Source organism: Spermophilus citellus, assembly GCF_964194105.1.
Source record: "Spermophilus citellus genome assembly, chromosome: 3".
NCBI classification, from domain to species: domain Eukaryota; kingdom Metazoa; phylum Chordata; class Mammalia; order Rodentia; family Sciuridae; genus Spermophilus; species Spermophilus citellus.
The window spans coordinates 226,973,852-226,989,889 of record NC_138184.1 but is presented as its reverse complement, the minus strand read 5'-3'; the positions used below and the strand labels follow the sequence as shown (position 1 = coordinate 226,989,889).

At 43.0% G+C, this 16,038-nt stretch overlaps 1 protein-coding gene across 1 annotated transcript in view; it reads right to left on the bottom strand.

Moving 5' to 3' along the window:
- GALNTL5 (polypeptide N-acetylgalactosaminyltransferase like 5) overlaps positions 1-16,038 on the bottom strand; it is a gene marked incomplete at both ends in the record, with an annotated part of 40,525 nt that overhangs the window by 8,511 nt on the left and 15,976 nt on the right. The window contains 3 exons of the mRNA XM_081283347.1: positions 1,894-2,016; positions 3,616-3,782; positions 11,042-11,162. Coding sequence (XP_081139473.1) covers positions 1,894-2,016; positions 3,616-3,782; positions 11,042-11,162 — 411 coding nt within the window. The remainder of the gene's footprint in view (positions 1-1,893; positions 2,017-3,615; positions 3,783-11,041; positions 11,163-16,038) is intronic.

The window sequence follows — 16,038 nt, the reverse complement described above, 5'->3', positions numbered from 1 at the left end:
CATTTCCTAGTTACCCACAGCTACTTCCAAACCACAGAGTCTCTGTTCCCATGGGTGGTGGTGTATGTGTGGGGTGAGGGGGGGGAGACAACATAACCTTTCCTTTAGATATATTACAATCCATCTGATCATAACATTCCTTTTCTTACTTCTTCTTCACTTTGCAAAATCCATGCAAAGCTTCCTATTCTCCTTGGTGGAGTAAGCTACCTGCATTTCTGAAATGCAATGTCCATCCTGTAATCTATGGGCAACTGGACAGCAAACTGACCTCCACAAAGGGACAGATAGCAATAAACAGTATGAAGAAAAAGAAACTGGAGTAAGGAGGACAGAGAGGAATGGGGGTTTGCTCTTTCAGACAGTGTTCCCCTCTGATCTGAGGTTCAGTTTGTGTTTTTGTTACCTGTTGTCAACTACAGTGTGAAAATACTAACTGGAAAATTTCAGAAATAAACAATTCATAAGTTTTCAATGGCACACTACTCCCAGGAGGGTGAAGAAATCTCACCTACCCCTTTCTGCCCACCCAGCACATAAATCATCCCTTTGGGCAGTGTATTCATGCTGTACATGACATCTGCAAGTTAGTCACTGAGTAGCTTTCTTGGGTTTCAGATGATAGTTGTGATGTCACAGAACTTGTGTTCAGGGAACCCTTGTTAATCATAGCCTCAGAACACAAAGGTAGCGAAAGGCAGATGAACCCTGGAAACACAGTCCTTATGAATGCATACGGTTCAGTACTATATGTAGATTCAGGTCACTGGGAGTCTTGAACTGTCTTGTGGATTAAGGGTGACAACTGTATAAAGTTGGTTTTGACACTCAAACGGACTACATTGTGTTGGTGGTTTGTATTGAGTTTTGAATAATGAGTATGTATTATCTTTGTAGTTAAGAGAACATCTCCACTATCAGTCCAACTTAGAAAAAGAGTATAAAAAAAGATAATCAAAATTTACTTTTATTTGGCCTTTCATTCAACAAGAAGGTACTTCCTGCTAGGGAGCAGGGACATCCAGTTGCAGTGTGGACTGATAAAATGTCCTTAAAAGGGACCTCTCTTCTTTTCTCGATTCATGCTCTACAAACACCCTGTGATCAGGCAGGTTTGGCGGGAAGCTTGAGGAGGAGGCCCTCTGGGGAGGTGCTCAGATCTCGCCAGGCTCAGCTGCCCAGCAGTGTTGGTGGCTGATGCCCACCTGCTGCGGGTGAGGGGCTCATCTCTGATCACTGGTCCATGTCTGGTTCCCCTACCTGGATCTGGAACCTCTCTCATTGGCCCTGGGACTGTGCTGCTCACATCACCCTTCAGGAGAACCTGTTGGACGCGTAGATTGGACACCTCCATGTTGCCCAAGCTTTGGGATCTACGGCGGTTCAGTCAAGGTCACATTCCCCTCAGGGCATTCCCAGAGAGTGACTGAGCACAGTGTGTGTGTGTGTGTGTGTGTGTGTGTGTGTGTGTGTGTGTACGCATGTGTGCGTTTATAGGAAGGGGACCCAGAGACGGGTCATTCCGGCCATTCAGGATCCTTCAAGGCCACCAGCCCATTAGCCTCTCTGAGAGCCACGCTGCAATCCCAAGCTCTTCAGTGCCAACCTCCCTCCATCCCTCTCTTCCTGCACATGTGCCAGGCCAGAAACCTGAACCCTGTACAGGTGTTTTCCCACTGGATGGCCCACACCAAAAGACTCAGAATTTGTACCCAGGGGAACTGGGTCGGTAACAGGGGCTGGCATTCAGGCTTTTTTAAAAGAATATCTTCCATTTGAAATAACATAACATTTGGAAGCAGAACACTTTCAGAGCCAACAGAGGGTCTAAGGCTGACAGAGGGAGGGAGCTGCAAGGCATACTGTGGCTTGTGTCCTGAGGGATGTCCATACCTGAAGCGTGTCCTGCTCCAATCATTCTGGATCGAATCAGCCCCTCTCTCTCCTTGTTTCTAATTAGTTTGATCTTCCCCCGAAAAATTTCCAGGTAGCTGTCTAGTTTTTCTTTCAAATCATCTAGAAAAATATCCAACACCTGACAATTTATAAACGGCAACTGTAGAAATTAAAGCAACTTATCATCATTAGGGATTGGTTCCTAAAAACAGTACTATTCCACAAAAGTTTTGACTTTAAAATTTTGTCTTCTGTAAGAGAGAGAAAGACAAGTGATTCATCATCAAAATCACCAATAAAACACCTCTACTTTAATCGATCACTATTAAAATTTTAACAGAAAAAGTATGAGTCATGGCACTTTGCTACTCATCGACCAGATTGTACCGTGATCAGCTAGGCTTCTAACCCTGTGGTGACTCTTGGGCAAGTTGCCCACACACTCCAGTCGCAGTTTGCTCATCTGTGAGAAGGGATGCCCACCACATTCCTCTAGTGAGAGGAGGAGATCGCCCCACACAGAACCTGGCACCTAGAAGTCACTCAATGTTAGAGGCTAGCATGGTGACGTGAGCGGCAGCTCCGGATGGAGGGTGGACACAGGTGTGGTAGAGGACTAGATTCCTCAGTCCGGAGCTTGGATGTGGAGCTGGGATCAGTGGGAGCAGGTTCAGTGACCGTGGCGAAGGCAGTGTGTCCCTCCTCTCTTTAAAGATGGCCAGGGCCCTGTCAGAGGCATCTCAGTTTAGCTCTCTGCAAAACTCTCTAGCATCCAGGGCACAGGGGGCTCTGCAAGCCCAGACTTGGGGCAGAAAAGCACAAAACTGGCAGCATAATCACTGACCCAAAGTGGCTGGGACTTGGACATTTCAGAAGATAGTCATGTTGTTGGTTGGACAGGGTGGTACGAAAGGTGGAGGGTATCCATTGGCAGCGTCCATGGGAATCAGACAGGCTTTAGTTCAGCACACTGCCCAACTATCTGTGACGCAGCCATTGTGAAGTCAAGGCAGGGTGTATCAGTCCTGAGCTCCATCGGGACCCAGGCCCTGGGCCCTGTGTTTGAGGTTCTACTGGGGTCCAAAGCCCAGGTTGAGGAGGAGTAAAGGTGTCTGGTCTGGCAGCACCCCCAGGTCTTGGCCCTCAGCAGTGACCCCTCTAGTTTCTTATGAAGGGGACGGAGAGCACCATAGCAGGTCAGACTCAGTGGGGCGGGTGGACTTCCCGCCTAGCCTGTTTCATGTTGGCAGTGTTGCTTCAGCATGCCTGGCTCACCGACGGTTTGTTCTCAGTTGTAAGCAGACACCTCATTTCAGATTCTAAGGGGTTTTAACCAGATTTGGTCCTTAAAAACCAGTACGCATGGAAAACAAGCACTTAGCTGAGCTGGTCCAATTGAAATGCTCCACATGAAGGGCTTGGGCCAGGTCCTTTCCCTGCACTGAAGCCTCAATCGCTCCCCATATTTTGGAGTGACATTTGCTTAGAGGCCATTTCATCCTGAAGTGATCTCCAAGGACGAGGCTGGTGCTCCCAGGCAGGCTCTGCGGAAGCCCATCAGGACAGGGGCCAGGTCCTCCAGATCCACCATATGCACTGATGGCACCCCGCACAGTGCCTGCCTAGGCACCCGCCAAGAGCATTGCTGGGTGAATCACTCAAGTGTCCCGAGGGAGGCTGCACCTTCACGGCAGGTCAGACAACCCATGTCCATCTTACCATACTCGCTATGGTCGTCCACCAAAATAATCTCCTCCAGGAGGTGCGATGGGGTGAGATATATGACACTGGACACTGTCCGGAACAAGACGTGAAACTCCTCATTATAGAAGCAAATGACGACGCTGGCAGTGGGCAGGTTCATTGGGTATTGTTTCCCCAGACATCTGCAGGAATAAATAATAGGGAGAAAGTGACTCATCCAAAAGCCTCGAATGCTTTGGGGCCTCCTTCAGACACCCTTCCCCATTTCCAACCACCACCCTTTACTCCTTTATTGATGATTATGACAATAGGACGACAGTAATCTCCAAGTGCAAAAATTAAGATCCAAACCTTTCCTTGACTTCTTACATCGTGCTAAATTTTGGGGATCATTTCCCCATGATTGCTCTGACACTGTTTTGATGATCTTAGTTCTACTCTAAATATAAGCACAAATTATATCCTCATTTTAGCTTTAATTGTAAAAATGAATCATTGAACTCATACGCATGTTGAAAGGGTCCCACTAAGTTTATTTATACTATCTTCAAAGAAAACTCATTCAACATTGTTGTCTGGTGTAGCAAAAAGTGCAATAGATTATGGTGTAACTGAATTTCTTCTAAGTATTTGACAAAAAGGTTTTATTTTATCTTGTGCAAATGAGGGGAAAACAGAACTCGAGTAAATGTGCGTTATTGACTATTTTTGTTTGGATGGTTATATTACTATTTGGTTATATTTTGAAATATTTTGGTTGTAAATTACAGAAATCCAGTGGAGCTTAAGTTAGCTAAGGAGGTACGTTGTACGGGACCCAGTCATAGGAAGGCAGCTGGAGCCTCAAAGAACTAACGCTAGAAGCCTGTCTGGACAGGCCTTCCCTCTCCACTCTTGTCTTTACATCTGAGACTAATAATGATAAGGAAAAGCAACATACTCTCCATCAAAGGGAGGTTCAGTAACTGACAGATGTGCTTGTGCAATGTTCCTTCTGTGACTGTGATTCTCCTCTGCAGTGGGGTGTGTTTCCACCTGTTCAACTCCACAGAGTGAGAGATGTGCTTGGCACCAGCTCATAGGCCAGCACCGAGGGTAAATAAGAGACTTTTCTTTAGCAAGATCCAACTTTACAGGACAAGGGGTCACGGGCTCCGCCTGGCTCAGGGGCCAGCCCTGAGCTGATCAACTGGGGCAGCCAGTGGGATCAAATAGAAAATCGTCGTCCTCCCTGCAACCTTGTGAAGAGGTCCATGCTTCCTGGGGACAATCGGGAAAGGAGGCCGTGAGGAGCAAAGCTCCTGGAGCCCTGGATGGTGCCTCCAGGACAGTCAAGCCCTGAAGGCACCACGGGAAGAGAGGCCTCATCTGGACCAGGTGGAGATGGGCAAGGTGTGCTTGCTGAAGGGTGGCTGGAGACGAGCTCAGGGGATGGAGACTCCATGAGACGACAGAGGCCAGGAAAGGCCCCGCAGAGAGGAAGAGCCAACAAGTCCTCCCCACACTCGGCTGAAGCATTGAGGAGACGTGGCTTTGGGGAGCATGCAGAAGAACTCAAAGGCCTAAGCTGCAGTCGGGTTACTGAGTGATGAGAAGAAGAAGCGGGAGGGCGGGAGGGAGAGAGGATGAGGCCGTGAAGCTAGGCTGAATTCATGGGAGGTTCTTACCAAGAATCAGGGTGGTTCAGGGTGAACTGCATCTGCAGTCTCATGTTCAGTCCAGGGTGTGTCAGTTTAAGCAAAGCTGAGCTCTGTCCCTCCGGTGGGATGATGGTGAAGGAGCCTGAATCCTATCATATGAGGACAGGTGACAGACCTCCAGGAGAGCCTGGTGTGTGTGTGTGTGTGTGTGTGTGTGTGTGTGTGTGTGCGTGCGCGCGTGTGCACGCTTCTCTAAAATTAATCAACAAACTTTGCTGTGATATTTCTTTCCAGAAAACTTTTTTGATCTGAATAAATTAAGGGTAAAGTAATTTGGACAAAGCCTGTGTTTGGTCATCCTGGTGGGCCGATCTGCTGTTAGCCTATCACTGAGATCCACACAGTGTACTTACAGCAGGACCCTATGGTTGAAGTGAGTCCCTGCCCCTAGCCCTGTTGAAGTCCCCATCCCTAGGTCATCAGAATATGGCCTGACTGGGAAGTAATTAGTAAGATGGGGCACTGGGTGGGTAGGCCCCAGTGCAAGGTGGCCATGTCCTTATACAGAGCAGAGATTTGTATACAGTGACTCACATGCGGAGGAGAGACACTGTGAGTAGACAGAGGCCAAAGATGACCATCTGCAAGCCGAGGAGAGAGGCCCTCCATCTGGAATCCATAAAGAACTCCCCAAACCCAAGAATAAGAAAGCAAATGACACAATTTAAAAATGGACAAAGATACTTGAACTTCAACAAAGGAGACACACAGATGGCAAGTGAACAGATGAAAAGATGCTCAACACCATTCCTCGGGAGGCAGACACTGGAACTTCCAGTGCTCTGAGGAGAAGGCACAGGATATGCCTGCGCTGGGACCAGGTCAAGCACACACCATAAGATCCAGCCTTTGCATTTCCAAGTACTTATCCAAGAGGAAAAAAATCATCTCGCTACACCAAACTTGTCTAAGAATGTTCAAACCAGCATTGTTTCTAACAGACGAAAACTGGCAACAATCCAATGGCTTATCAACAGGAAAGTAGAGCAATAAGCAAATCGTAGTGCACCCCTATGTGAATACTTCTCACAGTGAAGAAGAATGACCCCAGGGATGAGCAATTCCCGAAGTCTTTCCTCCATAAATGTTAACGCAAGCATATATATATATATATATGTACACACACGTGCACAAAGTGATTATTACCTAATAATGAAAAGGAAGAAAGATTCTGAATGAACAGTGTCATGTTAAATCCCAAGAATCTAAGAAAAGAAGAGAAAATGAAGTTCAATTAGTAAAAGGAAGGAAATGATAAAGACCAGAGCATGCATACTTCAAATAGAGATTGGGAGAGAATAGAAAAGATGAACAAAACAAAGAGGTGTTTTGTTGTTTTTGTGGTGCTGGGGATGGAATCCAGGGCCCCATGCATGCTAGGCAAGCGCTATACCACAGAGCCACATCCTCAGCCCATGAGCTGTTTTTTTTTTGAAAAAAAAAAAACAAAATTGACAAATTTTTAGGTACACTAATAAAAAGACAGAGTAGACTCGAATAAGTGGAATCAAGAAACAAAAAGGAGACCTTCAAGTTGACAACACAGTACAAAAAGAATCATGAAACTACCATGAACACTACAGTCAACAAATTAGATAGTCTAAAAGAAATGGGTGAATTCCAAGACACAGACAAGCTACCAAGATTAAGTCAAGAAGAAAGAAAATCTGAATAGACCAATAACGAGGACATTGAATCAGTAATAAAATTCTGCAGTTGAAGAAAATCCCAGGACCAGATGGCTTAATACTCAAATGTTTTATGTTCTACCAAACATTTGAAGAGCATGACCTTTCTCAAATTCTTAAAAAAAAAGAAAGAAAGAAAGAAAAGGAGGGAACACTTCCAAACTAATTTTAAAAGGCCAGCATTACCCTGATATCAAAGCCAGACAAGGACACTACAATAAAAGAAAATTATTGGCTAATATTCCAGATGAACACAGTTGCAAAAGTTTGTAAAGATCATCAATAAAATACTAACAAAACAAATTCAATGGCCCACTTGCCACGCTCAAGTGGAATTTATTTCTGGGAAACAAAGACGGTCAAACATATACAAATTCATAAGTGTGAAATACCTATCTACAGAATGAGGGACAAAGGTGATGTGATCATCTGAGAGGGGCAGAAGCTGCACTGGACAGAATCCTACATCCCTTTCTGACTAAAGAGCCTCTCAGCAGGTTAGATATGTGGAAAGCATGTACATCCATCCTCCACAAGCCCTCAGCACACGTCCTACCCGACAGCAAGAAGTTGAGAGCTTTTTCTCTAAGATCCGGAACAAGATAAGGATGCCCATTCCTGTTACTTTTATTGAACATAATAATAATAACAATACAAGATAAATTAACAAAAGGTATTAGAAGCAGAAAGGAAGAAATTACATGGTTTCTGTTTGTAGACAGTATGATCTTATATGTAGAAAATTCTAAATACTCCACCAAAAAATTGTTAGAACTAATAAATTCAGTAAAGTTGTAGGATATAAAACCAACATACAGAAATCAAGTCGCTTCTCTATACACTGACGATGAACCATTCAAAAAAGAAATTAAGAAAACAGTTCTATTTACAACGGACACAAACAAAAAACAACCACCAAGGAAAAAATTTAACCAAGGACATGAAAAATCTATGCATTGAAAATTACAAGACATTTATAAAAGAAATTGAAGACACAAATGAAAAGATACCCCATGTTCATGGCTTAGAAGTATCATCATCTATGCTACTGAAATGACTATAGAGTTAACACAATTTCTTTAAGTATTTCAGAGACATTTTTCACAGAAACAGAAAAAAAAATTGTAAATGTTATGTGCAAACACAAAAGATCTCAAACAGCCAAAACAATCTTGAGTTTAAGGAATAAAGTCAAGACATCACATCACCTGATTTCCAAATCTGCTATGAAGCCAAAATAATCAAAATAGCACCACAGGGTCATGAAAACAGACACACAGGCCAATGGACCAGAAGAGAGATACCAAAGTAAATCAATGCATTTATGCTCAATGAACTTTCAAGAAAGATGCCAAGAATGTGTCAGAGGAAGTAGTCTCTCGAATAATAATTCGTACTGGGAAATCTGATATCCACACATGAATGGAATTAGACCCTTATCTCAAACCATACACAAAAATAACTCAAAATGATCAAACACTTAAACATAAGACCTAAACTACAAAATGACTAGGAGACAACATTGGCATGGGCTTTTCTTTAGCTACGACCCTGCAAGAACAGCAACAAAAACAAAAATAAACAGATGGGGTGGTATCAGACTAAAAAATCTTCTGTACAGCAAAGAAATTAATCAACAGGGTGGAGAGATGACCTACAGGTTAGGAGAAAATATTTTCAAATCACATGTCCGGTAAGGAATTAAAATCCAAATCATGCAAGGAGCTCAAACAACTCAATAAGAAAACAAGTGATATAATTAAATAACTGACAAAAAATCTGAATGGACATTTTTAAAAGAGGGCAAACAAATGTCAATGGGCATATAAAAAATGCTCAACATCTCTAATTGTCAGGGAAAATCAAATTAAAAGTACAGTGAGGCCGGGTGTGGTGGCACACACACCTGTAATCCCAGGGAGGCTGACGCAAAAGGATCGAAAATTCAAAACCAGCCTCAGCAAAAGCCAGGTGGTAAGCAACTCAGTGAGACCCTGTCTCTAAATAAAATACAAAATAGGGCTGGGGATGTGGCTTAGTGGTCAAGTGTCCCTGAGTTCAGTCCCCGGTATCCACCCCCCACAATAAAAGTACAGTGAGAAATCACCTCATATATGTTAAAATGGTCGTTATCAGAAAGATGAACGTTAACAAGTCTGACAAGATTTGGAGAGAGAGAAACTTGCCCACCCTTGGGAGAGGGCACGGTCACTGTGGAGAACAGCAGGACCTGGCTATCCCACTTTGGGAGATATATCCAAGGAAGTCAGTGTACTGAGAAGACAGCTGCACTCCCAAGTTCACCATCAAGATGTGGAATCAACCAAGTGCCCATCGATGAAGGAATGGCGAAAATGTGGCATATGCCTGCAGCAGAATCCTATTCAGCTCCAGTGAAGAAGGAAACCTGGTCGAGGACCTTATGTTAAGTGAAAAGAAGCCAGGAACAGAAAGACAGATGCCACATGACCTCACTCCTGTGTGACACGATTGAACTTACAGGGGCAGAGAGTGAGGGGGAGGCTGGGGAGGGGTAAAGGAGGGAGGTGGGAAAATGTTGGTCAAGTTTACAAATTGTCAGGAAGAATAAGTTCAAGAGAGCTTTTGAATAGTATGGTGACTACAGTTAATGTAATGTGGACCTGAAAACTGCTAAAAGAGTAGAATTGAAGTGTTTGTTTACCCATTAAAAAAAAAAGTGTATGAGATAGTACCTGTGTCAAATAGCTTGATTTAGCCTTTCCACAATATGTGTGTGTGCATATTTCAAAGCATCATAGATGTATGCAATTTTAATTTTCAATGTAAAAAATTTAGATTAAATTTTTAAAAGGCAAAACTGAAATACAAGTTCTATTTAATGGAATAATAATGTGGTTACTACAATAAGGGCTGGAAATTAGCTTCGACTTTGGGTAGGGTAGTCATTCCTAGTGTTAAAGGGTTTCTTCTCCAACAGAGTGGGGTTCTTTGTTAGAACTGAATTTCCTACTAAATAGGTTAACATTTTAAATACCAAATCTGCCAAGTTTACTTCTCTTTTAGACAAATCTCTCTAAACTTTCAGCTTTTTCTTAATAAATAATAAGTGGTAGTAGAAGGGTAGCAAAGACATTTGTACTATTTCAGATGAGTGGCTATCCCACTTTGGGAGATATATCCAAAGAGTAGGAAGTCAGTATATTGAGAAGACAGCTGCACTCCCAAGTTCACGATCAAGATGTGGAATCAACCAAGTTCCCATCTCCCCATAAAGAAATTATGGGGAGAAAATCATAACTCAATGGCATTCAAAAGTATTGACCATCCTTTGTGGATAGTTAAATATTCAGTTGATTTAAAAAATTGTCCTCTAAATTCAGACCATGTTCTATGGCTTATGATGACCCAGATAGGCTATGTCTTCTGTGCAAAGGCTATATCTCTTGGGTATGTCATATCACCAGGGCCATTTATATGTGGTTTCAAACATCTGTGGTGCATACAGGTCACAACAAGACAACGTGGCCCCCCATTCCCCTGTTTCCTGGGACTTGGAGTTTATCTCTGTGTTACTGGTAGAAGTCTGTATTCCTTAACTCAGGGACTCTTCTTTTGATTAAAGGAGAATATCAGACCCCTTTGCTGGAAACCATTAGAATCTAAATGATATGAAAGAGGTGTTAATGTATAGATGCTACAATGTGGAGTTTCAGTTTGGAATGATGGAAAAGTTGTTGATACTACTGAATTCTACATTTAAAAATGGCTAGAAGTTAAATTTTATATGGATGTTACCACCAATTTTATATTGAGGATGAACACACCTTTGGCCAGAAGCCCTTACTGGTGACTGAATAAAAAGAACCATGAGCATCTTAATGTTCAGAAACCTCTAGAATGCATGCTGTGCCAATGGGGACCATACTCCATACACTTTGGACTCTTGAAATAGGATCTTGACACTGTCTAGCTCCTCATCCTAAAAATAAGAATCTGCACTACTAGACTTCTATTATGCTGGAATTAAAATCTGGTTAATTAGTATTAAAAAAAAATGGAGAAGGAACATACATGGCATTTCTGCTATCCGGCACATCTCTCTGGTAGCCCAAACTTTTGCTGACTATAATATTAAGTCCATATTTTAAAAGTCCACTAGTAAGTTCTGGGTCTGAAAAGTTAAAATTGTTATCTGCAAGAAAAGATAATTAGAGACACGTAAGTAAAGACTCACAACTGTCATGCTGAAGCAGGGTAAAAGCAACTCTCTCCTGGACTCCTTTTATAACGAGGCAGAGTCATTTTCTTGGAACCTGATTTCCCAGATGACGAGGCCACAGTGGGGAGCACAGGGATTATAAAAATCAAAGTGGATTCTTTAGTCATTTAGTTTTCTGTGGAAGGAAGCTGTTCAGGTTCCAGGTGCTATGATGATTCTCAACTACAGTGCAAAATTACAGTAAAGGAGGGATTTGGGGAAGGTGGGAGGATGAAACCCCAAATCCCTTGCCCAAAATCCCATTAGAGAGAATGAAGCTTGGTAACAGAGGACAATTCCAACATGCCAAACATAACAGTAAATGAAGTTGGGTCAATTTTCCTATCAAAAGATAAAAACTCAGTGGGAATAAAAACCAAAATTCAGTAATAAAAGATAAACAAAATGAACTAACATGGTTAAAAGCAAAAGCATGAGCAAATAACATAGAGGGTCAAAATCTCATTTAAAAAATCATACAGTTCACTGGAAGGAGCATGGAGAGAGTCATTTTATACTAAGCTCTAAGTTGCATTAGAGATTCAATAGTAATGAGCTTGTATTAATCATATCAAATAGTACTGCAACAGAACACTTCAAAAATAGAAATATCATCATGCATTTTCACAAATAATGGTAGCAGGATATTTTAAGAACACTTGGAATCAGAGAATAAAATCTTGAAAAATATAATTGTTTCCTTGGTGGAACTATGTTGTGCTTTGTCTTCAATAGTATCTCCCTACCCTGTGCCCAGAGAGTATTTTCCAAAATCGGAATAAAAAGCTACATACAAAGGGGGTTCTGGTCAAGAGTATCCCCATTCCTCCCAGATGCTCTTGCTAAAAAAAAAAAAAAAATCTTGTACCCAACAGAACAGATAAGCACAGGAGGACTTTGAGAGACCAGCTGGATTGCCTCTGGGCTTGATGAAGGACACCCAGAGCTCTTTGGAATTCTTTGCTGCTTTCCGTGCCTCTCCAACAGGCCACTGTGGAAGCCTCTATCTGAAACCACCAACAGGCACAGATAAAAACAGCTTCAAATAACCTTTCTCCAGTCAGCAACTAGGGAAAGGGTGGCCTGATTACAGAAAGCCTTCAGGAATATCCTCTTCAACAGAGAACTTTCATTCTACTGCCTGCTCCACAGAAGCTGACAGTGTGGCTGGGCAGAAACCAATGGCCCACTGAGAAGTAGGTGGTATACTGATTCCCTCCCGGGTGATCACGAGAAACTGATATGACTCCATTTTTGGGAAACCAGCTTCTACCCTCAAGGCTTGTCCAGAGGGAGGGGACATGACCCCTGTCCTTAGAAAGACCCACAGAGCCTCCTAGGCACATACCTACCCTGCTGAGTTGTTTGTCTGTAAATAACAGGAGAGATCTGTGGCGCCAGGTGTCCCTGACTCAGTTACTCTAGGTGAGGACCCATAGCAACCCCCTAGCAACCCCCCATCAGCATGAGACAGGGAAAATATCTGAAATGCCAGGTGACCCTCCCAGTAGTTTCAGTGATTGATAAGATGATTAGGTAACCCTGCAAGTTTAACCAATCAGTTCAAATGTATCCACCTCTTGTACTAACCAATCACCCTTACCCAACTTGTTCCCCACCAGTGAATGTGCTAATCAATGTTAAGAGTTGTTTGATTTTCCCACCATGTGAAATGGTTTGCTGTGTGATGTTCTGATGCTGAGAGTATCCCCCCAAAAAACCTATGAATCCTCACTGAACTAAGGGTCAGGACTCACTCCCTGGGACTGCTGCGTTAGAAACAGTGGTGAGTCCAGGCTCGAGCTTGCAATAAAGACTCTTGTGTGATTGCATCAGATTCGGCTCCTGGAGGTCTACCCACGAATCTGGCATTACAATCAGGGAGCTGGTCTTCTACAACCTCACCAAGTGAAACAGGGGCTGAGTGTACAAGGTAGTGCCAGGGCCATGTTGAGCCTTCAATCTCAGCTGGCAGCAACAAGAATTATCTGGTGGTACTGTTACTAAAACTTGCCCAGAGACACTACTTGGATCCTGGGCTTGCTGGATTCATCTGTCCATACACATAAGAAATGGGCAAATGGTAGAAAAAGGAATTTTATGCAATTTGATCAAACTAGGAAGAAGCGGCTTGATTCCTGGTCCCGCAGAAGCACGGCTAGTTTATAGATACAAAAGGCTAGTGATATACATACGTAGATTTAGTTAGGCTGTGCTAATCAGAAAATATGTCAGTTTTAATTTCCTTGGTGTTTGTCTTCAGCATGAGGAAGATTTCTCAGTGGGAGGCAGTTCAGAAGTTAGAACAATTTGGAGCTTTTCATTTCAAAGGGGGGCTGTTTCAAATTCCCCATTTACTTGATCTCTCAATCTTGAGGTAATTGGGGCTCCATGTCATCTGACTGGAAGTCCATTACTGAATCGGTGTGCAGATCCCATCAAGGAACTTGAACATAAGGAATTAGAAATTTATTTCTGAAGGAGGCAAAGTCTGAAATATTTTAACAGCTCCACCTAGGAGATGAGCCTTAGTGTTAATTTGCGTAAAAATGCTCCTTCCATAGCCTCCAGGATGGTTCACCAGAAACTGTTATGAGTAGGGGCTCAGCAGCATTCCCCATTCCCCAGCTGAACCTCCATCACACCTGGGAGCCACGAGAGAGAAACAGATGGTGTGAGTCCAAACAACTGACGCTCCGCTTCTTCCCCATGCCAGCAAGGCCTGGTGGGGAGCTGCGTCTCTCCCACCCGGTGTCAGTGGGGCAGAAGAATAAGGGAAGGCAGGCAGGATAACAGACCCACTGCTACCCCAGTTACTGGTAAGGTGTAAGTGGGCTCTGAGAGAGAGCTGGACTTCACCCCACCCATCTGCAGTGAGACCACATACAGGCCAAGTAGCCTGGGTGGTGCCCCTGGGCCCAGTAGGAAGTCACACAGACACACACACACACACACACACTCATCTGGCCTTGTGCTACACCTCAACAGGGGTACTGCTGCCTGCAAAAGGAGCTCACGATATCTATGAAGTCTCACAATATCAACAATTCTAGGATCCAGTACAAAAATCACTAGTCATGCCAAGAATAAGGGAGATCTCAAATTGAATGAAAGAAGACAACCCAGAGAGACCAACCGGAGACGAACCAGGCTGAATTATCAGATGAGATGTTCAAGCAGTCATCGTAACAGTGCTAGAAACAAACAGAAAAAAGGGAGAATCTCAGCAAAGAAACGGAAGTTACAATCAAAAACCAAACGGAAAGGAGAGGACTAAAGATGATCTAAGTAAACTCTCTGAACGGGCTAGATAGCCTGGTGATGACAAAGGACAGGATCCACCAGGACAGATCAGTGGGATTTGCCTGATCTGAACAATAGAGAGAAAATGAACTGGAAAAGAATTGGAGTGAGGGTCAGGGATCTGCCAGATGAAAGGGGAGCTCACTTTGCATCGAGGGAGCTACAGAGGAAAGGGGGCAAAATAGGATTGGAAAGTGCTCAAAGGAATAATGACTGAAAAGTCCCCCAATTTGGTGAAATATGGAAATCTACAGATTGAAGAAGCGGAGCAACGCCTCAAAGAGGACAAACCAAGGAAATCCTATTGAGATGCAGCACAATTAAATGGGTGAGAACTGAAGACAAGGAAAACCCTGACAACCAAGGGGGAGGTGATGTGATACTTAGAGAGAGACATGAATTTGTACTCGTTTGTTTGCTCTTTGAGACAGGGTCTTGCAATGCTGTCCAGGCTCGTCTTGAACTTGTGGGCTCAGGTGATCCTCCAGCCTTGCCCTCCCAAGTGCTGGGGAGTACAGGTGTGCACCCACCGCCCAGCTGACAAACACCAATTTGAATGGAATTCTCTTCGGAGAACCCCAGGGAACAGACAGAAATGGCAAAACACTTCCAAATGTTGAAAGAAAAGAACTGACCACAGCAAATTCCATATCCACCAAAAAATATCCTTCAGTAATTATGGAAGAATACAGGCATTCTCAGATGAAGAAAAAGTAAGAATTCGGCTATAGAAACACACCTTTAAGAAATAGCAAAGGTAAAATCGTGCAAAGGCACCTGTCCCTCAATTTAGTGGTGTTCCCCCTAAGGCTGGAGGGTAGGGAAGGAACGGGGGCAAGTTTTGACTGTATTGTTGAAATTTACTCCTTTGAAGAACAGAAGGCTACCTGAGGTGGATACAGCAAACTATAAAAAGAAGTTAAGTTTAGGTAATAAATGCATGCATGCTTATTTTGTTATTTTCTGTGATAAGTATATAGGCATATTAAATATTTTATAATTCAAAAATTAAGTTGCCTTTAAAAAGACATTCTCTTACTCTTTCAAATATTAAAATTTAAGTTTTTTATTAATTCCTTATAATTAGGCATAATCACACATGCATGGAATATAATTTGCTCCCCTTCAGTCCCCAGTACTTCCTATTCCCGCCCCCTCATTTCCCTTCCTCCACTCTACTGGTCTTCCTCCTATTAATTGTGTGTTTTTTTTTAAATTGGTGTTTTATTGGTATACATAAAGGTGGAATTCATTCTGGAATATTCAAACACGTACATGGCATAATGTGGTCGAATTCAAGGAGTCTGGCTTATTTCACTCAGCACGATGTTCTCTGCTCCCATCATTTTATTATTCTCCTTTATGGCCCAGTTAAACTCCACTGTGTATTTATTTATTTTCTTAATTCACTCATCTGTTGACAGGCACCTGGGTTTCATAAATTGGCTATTGTGAATTGTGCTGATACAAACACTGATGTGCCTGAACACTATTGCATGCTGATTTT